This window comes from Drosophila melanogaster, chromosome 3L (genome assembly GCF_000001215.4).
Source record: "Drosophila melanogaster chromosome 3L".
NCBI lineage: Eukaryota > Metazoa > Arthropoda > Insecta > Diptera > Drosophilidae > Drosophila > Drosophila melanogaster.
The window spans coordinates 1,707,392-1,715,576 of record NT_037436.4 but is presented as its reverse complement, the minus strand read 5'-3'; the positions used below and the strand labels follow the sequence as shown (position 1 = coordinate 1,715,576).

The 8,185-nt window shown below is 50.1% G+C and overlaps 1 protein-coding gene across 2 annotated transcripts in view; it reads right to left on the bottom strand.

Annotated features, from left to right (window-relative positions):
- Window positions 1–35: 35 nt before the first annotated feature.
- CG7991 (uncharacterized protein) overlaps window positions 36–8,185 on the bottom strand; it is a 40,833-nt gene continuing 32,683 nt past the window's right edge. For both annotated transcript variants that reach the window (NM_139392.2, NM_001202089.1), the window contains exons 3-4: window positions 2,794–3,303; window positions 36–2,736 (exon numbers count right to left, since the gene is read on the bottom strand). In NM_139392.2, the coding sequence (NP_647649.2) occupies window positions 683–2,736; window positions 2,794–3,303 (2,564 nt within the window). In that variant the 3' untranslated portion in view covers window positions 36–682. The remainder of the gene's footprint in view (window positions 2,737–2,793; window positions 3,304–8,185) is intronic.

Below are 8,185 nucleotides of genomic sequence, written 5' to 3'. Positions count from 1 at the left end.
TTCTACCCACTTACCCAGGTCAATAGTAACGCAATGGTTTTTTATATTTATTTAAATGTCTGTTATTTATTAGAAGCATCAAGTACAGTTATTATATAAATAGGTTCCGTCTTCGCTTTCGTCTTTGATTTCATTTAAGCAAGTTTTCTATTACATAGAGTACTCGTAATGCTAGGCTAGATAAATACAAGATCCTGCGAAGGATCCACACTCACGCACATAAACATACACAGATACAGATACAATTCAATTCAATTACGGACACCGATATGAATACAGTTTACAACTAGAAGCGTACTAAGGATCGCGAATGGAATTAGTGGCCTATGAGTGCTTAAGATGGGTATTAAGTTAATTCATTTAAATGTAGAACTTGACTTGTTTTTGGGGTGGGTCCTTTTGGAAATCTTAAAAGGGAGAAGGTGCTCTTTGGACAACTTACGGTGGTTGGGCTCCATTTTTTCATGAATGATACTTTACTCAGTAATGGAAAGAGTCGAAATATAAAGCTAAGTAATTTACCACAAAATCATGAGAAAATCTTAAAGATTAAGATATTCTAGATATAGCAATTATATGATGGTTGGTTAATATGACAAAGGATGTCCATAGTTAACATTAAGCTTTCTAATCCCTTTCATATGACCCTTAGAGACCCATACCAATACCAGAAGGTGGAGGTCTACAGGTAGCCATGGCCGGCCACCTCGGCCGGAATGAAGCCTTCGCGTCCGTCCCTCGTCCGCACGTAGAACCACTGGCGCTGATCCTTGGACTCGCGGCACTCGCACAGCGTGACAATCTCACCCTTGTGCACCGCGATGCTCTCCGTGATGTAGTCCGTGTTGATGGCGACTAGAGTTTGTCGCTGGCCCACCTCCTGCTGGCGCCGCAGCGCCTTTAGGGTGGCGTCTGCCTCCGCCTGGTTCTTGGCCGGCTTGTGCTCGTAGGGTGGCAGGGGCACGAGCTTCGGATGCAGATGCTGGCCATTGTGGCCGTTGGTGATGTAGGACACGTTGGAGAGGCGCCTGGCCGCTGGCTGTGACTGGTGCAAATGGGCTTGGGCACTCGGCTGCTTCTTGGCGGGCTTTGGCTGCAGGGTCACATACTCATCCTGAGAAGCGCCGCTCTTGGCCGAAGCTGAACCAGATGCAGTCACCTGGCGAGTGGAGCGCAACTGGGCGTACGCCTTCTCCACTAGGCGCGGCTTGGATGCGGCCCTCAGATACAGCTTGTCCACCTGTTGTTCTCCGTACAAGGAGCTGGTTGTGCTCCCGCACTTCGCTTGGTTATTATTATTGCTATGGTTGTTGTTGTTGTTGATGGTGGTGGATCCGATCTTGAGGACATCTTCAGTGGGCTTTGAGCTGCGTGGAGTGCGGGCGCCATCGGATCGGGTGCCACCACGCAGGCGGATCTCCTTCTCCGAGTCCGTCATGTTGCCACATGGGCGGGGGAAGACATCCGCATTGGACTCCCAGCAGGGGGTGTTCCTGGAGCCCGCTCTTGCCTGCTGGGGCAGAATCCCAAGGGGCAGGCAGCAGGCATAGCCCACATAGCCCTCCTCCGCGTGGGGCGTTTGCACATACAGCCAGTTCTGGTTCTTGAAAACCGCATTCACCACCATGCCCAGGGGCAGAGGGATCTCCAGTTGGTAGCCACCTGGTCTCGTTTGGTATAGGGTGCTGGCCGTGGAAAGAACCACGGGAATATTGCCGGGAGTGGCCAGAGAGCAGCGGGAGAGAAACTCGTCCACGTTGTGGATCTCATAGCCAAATCTCTGCACACGATTGCGATCCCGACGCTTGCGATGCCTATGTCTCCGCTGCTGCTGGGGGGCAGCTGCTCCTCCGCCCGAGCCCCCCACTCCGCCGCCCTCCGAGGCAGCCACCAAACTGGGCTCCGAGTAGGAGGTGCACTTTACAGACTCCGCTCCCGTGACCGATCCCCTGGCCTCACCCGCCTGCGAGGCACTGGATCTTGCCTGCTGCAGGCGGGAGGCCAGCTTCTTACGGATCTCGTTTCGCTTTCTGGCCAGAAGCAGGGCTTCGCTATGACTATCGGTCCTGGGCGCCCGCTGGGGTGTGCACACGAAGAGCAGCTCTTTGGTGGAGGCGGCGGCCACTGGAGCACTGCTGGGACCGCTCCGTGACACGTCCAGCAGGTTTTGGTTGCTGAAGAACTTCTGGTTGGCCAGGTGACCGTTGGGAGGAGCCTGGTGGGCGGTGGGCGTGGTGGCATAGCCATTGAGCGGCTCACCACCACTTGGTAGCTGCTTAACACGGTACCGCTTCTTGGTGACATCCAGCTGGGTGGGCACGGGCTCTGTTCTGGGCGGGAAGACTTCGTTCTCCTTGCGATCCAGCACCTGGCTGTCCGATTCCTTCGCTGCCTCCTTCTGCGGGGATGGGGGTGTTTGCGACGGAGGAGCCTGCTGCGTCTGCTGCTGCTCTCGGAGCACCCAGGTCAATGAGATGCGCGGCCGTCGCAGGCTCAGGTTTTGACCCATCGCCAGCTGCGGAGTGCTCTTCGCTCTCCCGCCGGCGACTAGTGGCAGCAGCTCGTCGATCTCCACATAGTCGGAGCTGTACTCGAAGCTCTCCTCCTGATCCCGGTGACCAGGTGCTCGCACCGGAGGCGGGGGCGTGGCCGTGAAGTTACCCACGGAACTGTCACTGCTGCCGGGGTTCTGGAGGATCAGGGAGCACGCGTTCAGAAGATCTGGACAATAGGCATCTGCAAGAGGAAACGGTATTCGTAATGATATGGTTTAAGGGGACATGGTATACGTACCCCTTAATCCCCGCCTGCGTCGACGCTGCCTTCTGCTAGCACTGTCGCTCCCTAATTCGGAGCAACTGGATCCGGAGCTACTGGAGCTATCGGTGCTGGAGGCGAATCGCAGCTGCTGCTGCTGAAGCTCCCGGAGTCGCCGTCTCCTTCTGGCTTGTTGACGTGCTGCCTGTTCGCTAGCTGCTGTATTTGCGCCTACTGGGGGAAATATCACTACACGTGCGGGGGCAGCTGGATGCAGTGCCTCGGCCAAGTGCGATCTGTGTTCCTGGACTGATCTTGGTCTCTCCGTGTAACTGGGCGGTGGGGTCAAAGGATGCGGAGAGTAGTTCGGCGGCGGGGAGAGTGGGACTCGTAGGGCGGACTCCTCAAGCACGTAGTCGTTCTCCTGAGCCTGCAGCTCTATAGTTCCAGCTCCCTCGTAACCCAGAGGCAGTCTATCCGCAGGTGGGGCAGTGGTGATAGACACGTTGTCGCCATTGTGACGATAGGTTGGTAACGATGTGGCAGCTGTGGGTTGATAAGTATTTGATAAGTTATGGGAATTCAAATTCTTAATTAAAATTTAACATCATTCCTTGCCCATGAAGACCATTGAAGTGAAATCACCACTTACTATCGACTAATCCCACTCTGACTTCGCATGACAATAAAAATTCCAATTATAGTTAAGAGTCTGCCGATTCGGAAACAATGACGTGACCTGGTCCGCGGGTCCTTCTGTGGTTCTGCAGTCAGTCCGAGATCTCCCCACTCCATCGGCTGGTCGTAAAGACCATTGAGACGCGATAACGACACCTGAAGCCCCGGCCAGGAGGAGGATAACTCCCACACGGGGAGCAGGGAATATTTAAAATATCTGACAATATAAATGTCAGGAATCGGTTGGTGTGGGGAATCGAGGAGGTAGAAGATCGGAGGATTTGGGAATGGGGAATGGGTTATTCCCGCCTCCATATGCGGCTATCAAGGCCAAGATCAGCGAGCTGAGCTCCAAGTGGCCGCGGCGAAGGTGAAGATGAGGATGAGGATGGGATGGAGGAGTGGAGCTACGCAGGCGGGAAGCGTGGCCAATAAAATTCCAAACTGATATGCTCAATGGCAACAACGTGCCACAAGTGAGTAGTAAAATGTTGAAACGTGACGGTATTTCAAAAATACCAAATATCCCCCTCTTTTTCGATTAGCACATTTGCACAACGTTCAATGAAAGGAGCAAAAAAAGTTCGCTGTGTACTCCGGTACACTCTTGCCAATCTGCAGTTATGGCCAAAGATATGGCACAAATTATGACAAATTGAAACATGGCCATTTGGAATGCGATCGAATGAAAGTGGGGAATGCATGTTAAATCCATTTGGAATAGATGCAACACTTAAAATTACCTCGCAATTATGGCAAAGAATTGAGATTAAAGATATGTTTATAGATTGGAACCATAAGTACTTTAAGTCCGCACACTCGACACCAACTTGGTCTTATATATTACTCTTGAACAAGCCGCTTTAAAAATGGAGTAATCCCAGACTCTATGGCAGGGTACTCCAGATCATAACTATCAGCCCTGATGAAGCGCAGAAAGGACAAGGCCCTGAGCCCTCGACTAAAAGCCAAGAGGCAAGATCCAAGACCCGCCAAAATCTGCGGGCCCAGCGGCAGCAATGCGACTTTAACGACCTTTGCGAGGCAGATCTCCGAGGGGAGTGGACTCCTCCGTCAGTCAGTCGGCGGTTCCGTTGCCCCGGCCCTAATCAAAAAGGTTCAAGCGCAGAGATCGTGCGAGGATTACATGGGGGTGTGACGACAGGCCGGCTCAAAGTCATTCACTCAGCTCGGCTCCAGCTCCAGCTGGAAAGCCCAGCTCCAACTCGATCGTGATGCTGTGGCCTTTAATGGCCTCTACGTGAGACGTGATCTTCACCAGGTACACTCAGAGAAATGCATGCACTCTTAACAGATTGGACAAAGGTTTGCACTAGATGATATTGGACATACATATGTAGACACCCAAAGATTTTGAGTTACGGAAAACTAAGAGGGATTGCTTGCCACTTCATTTTATAAAAGTCCACGTTCTCAGACAGCATTTAAGCTGGAATTTGAATCCTATATTTATCTGCAGTGCATATGGAGCGGCGAGGGCGTGGCAGGGCCGAATTGGGGGCGTGACCGATCACGGGACAGCTCCGGGGAACTAAAATCGAAAGTGTTGCTCCGGGTCGAGCTCTGCGGCGGCCCTCTAATTAAACGCAAACGGCTGCCAAATTAGTGAATGACCACATTGCGCCGGAACCAGCGTCCCCAGCAACAAAGGCAATTCCAATTCCAATTCCAATTGCAATTGCAACTGCAGCAGCAGCAACACTTGCAACAGCAACACCAGTAACACCGGCAACATCGACGCATTGCACAAATCACATGGCCAAAGCTGCAACGCCTGTCCAAAAATGGGAAACACTCTGACAAATTTGTTTTGCAACTTGTTGGCCCGCCTGCTGCAAATATGGTGCCCCGCTCCATCCGAGCGAGAGTCCGACATGAACATGGCCACTGGGGCATTGTGATCGTGGTCAACGGACCGGGTTCCACCTTCCACCTGCCCTGCTTCCTCGCCTTCACCGCCTCACAGTCACCAGTCAAAGCCACCGCACAGCTGTCAGTCTCTGGATGGAGCAAGAACCCGGGTCTCCAGACTACAGACTCCAGTGGCCAGTGTCCAGTGTGCCATCCCTGGATACTGGCAGCCAGACTCTGGCTCTCGTGATAATAATTCAATCGAGAAATGTCGAAGCGTGCAAATTGGCCGATTGATTTGTGCCTGGACCGCGGGCTTAAAAGGCGCTTGGACTGGATGGTGTTCCATGTGATTAACTGCCAGGCTCGGAGGACCAACTAAGAAAGGTCAGAAGTCAGGCTTGGCATAACATCATAACCACGGGAAGAAGATTGGATGTCACAGAAATCCGTTTGACGAAGTCTAGAGCTTTACCTATTAACTTTTATATTTAATTGTATCTAATCCCTGGAATCCGCTGAGCCTCAAATTGGATTACTGCTACGATTCGCTTCCTCGGAAAATATTTAGGCTGTGGGAATTGAGCTTAAGTACGCGAGTCAGCGGTCAGGTTAATCGCTTTAATGGAATAGAAGAACTCTGGAAATTTTTCAATCAGGCCCAATCTCCAGGCCAGCTCCTCCTGCCCCATTACGCCTGTAATGGGATGGATGCCCCATAGATACACATGCTGCACAATCGATAACTGTTGTGGTCGGCGTTTCGCGCACGTCCCTCGCATATATCTTAAAATGGCAGCCGCAGATAAGAGGCACTAATAAGATAAAAACATTTTAATTGCCACTAAACATGGCAGCGCCTCAGACGGACCACTCTCTCCCCGATGCCCGATCTCCGATCTGACCCCCAATCCCCGCCAGATCCAGTGGCTATTCGCTGCGGGCCAGACAACTGTAAAACGGGCAGTGCAATATACTTACTGTCCGGCAGAAACGTTGTCGCCTAATGGGTTAACAAAACGCCAGCCAGACATATAAATAAACTCCGATTTCGTTGGGTTTTAATTAAGGCCGGGCTTCGCTTCGATCCGCTTCCAGCTTTATCTTTCAGCTCTCGGATCTTGGCCGAGGTGCCAAAACAAATTAAACGCTTCCGGAGGGATCATCAAATCTTTAACGACCCACCCAGGGCCCCAGGCGCAGGCCCAGCCCCATCCACATCCCATCCCCAGATCCCTAGTGACCACCAGGAGGGACCAAATGTCCAACTGCTTCACGGCGACCATTAAATCCAGTGGAAACCCGCCTGATTGTCAGATTGTCAGTGGGATTCTCGACGAATTTGATTGGGTTTTAAGTAGGGATCTGCTAATAAATACTTAAAGATACTCGGCCTCCTCTTTTAGAGTTTATTTAAGATGTTTCATTGTGAGCCTAAACCCTTTTTCCATAGACAACAACGTATTTCCATAGACAAACTGCGACTGATCCTCGATGACAGGCCATGGATACGTGGACGGGGTGGAGGTAAGCGACCAGGTGCCAAGATGCCAGGCTTTGCACACAGCCATCAAATGGCTAATTTATGGGAAAAATAATTTACACAAATTTCAGTTTTTAGCTTTTCAATTAGCCGAGATCAGGTTCATGTGGCTGCCACGATACTGGCGATGCTACTTAAGCCCGGTTTTATGGCATTTTGATGGGCTCTCGGCTTTTGGGTGGTCCGTCCTGGCCAAGATTTGAATAGGTGCGATTCCCAAACGCGATCAAAAGTGAATTAAAATCTTTTATCGAAGAGGTTGCGACGCGGTGCAGCCCTTTATTCGAGCTGGAAGGGATTGGTATTGGTATTGGGGAAGTGGAGTTGGTTGGGGGATGCGGCTGTTGGCCAGGGCAATAAAATTAAACGTTTGTTGGCTTTGGGTTTTTGGTTTTTCGTTTCTCGTGCGTGTTTTAAGCGGTTTTAAATATTTATGAGCCCATTTGTAGCCACGCTGGCTGAGGCCGCAAAAATATCATTTTATGGCCTTAATAAATTTAAATGTTGTGGCCGGGCTGTTGAACACGAAATGTCTGAGCAAATGAAAGTGTGATGTGGCAGGTGAAAGGAATCTAGAGTTGGCTAGGCGAAGGCGTTTTTGGCACGATGATTTCAACTGATTTATTTGATTGCAAAGTTATTGGTACAATTATGCAGAACGTATAATGTTCCCATGTTAAGTATTTTGCATAAATTCGAGTTTAATGCGGTCTCCTAAAGTGTTTTTAGTTTGTTTATCACTTTTGGCTTTAACCTACATAGCATCGCAACGCAAAAATATATATTATAAAAGCAAGCAACGGAAATATCACATTTATTGCAATTCCTTGGCTGGCTGGCCATTTCTTGGTTTGACCAACTCTTATCTCAACCCACTTTCTTCTTGGCCAGACCACAAATACAAATAGAAGAAGGCCAACCAAGATGTCCTTGCTGCCCTGCCAAGCCCGCATGTCCAAGGACAGTCGAACATTCCTGGCAAGTGCGTATTTATTACCAACTTGGAGTACTTTCCATATGGACAAGAGGTTGTTTGCATACAGAGAGAGAAAAATTGATATTCCTCCATGAATTAAACCTAAAATATTTATCTTGAGTTAAAAACTTAAGCAATAGAATTCAAATCAATTGAAAATATTACGAAAACTTTAGCTATAAATCATATCACCCAATTCGAGTAATATTCATAGTGCTTCAAGTTTTTTCAACTTTTGCTGGCCCGTCGAAGACGAAATCTAGTTAGGAGAAGACAAATGGGACTCCCGTAGATGGAGGTCCTGGTGCCAGTTCCAGTGCCAAGCGTCACGATAAGCGTCAAAGGACTTGGCCATAAAA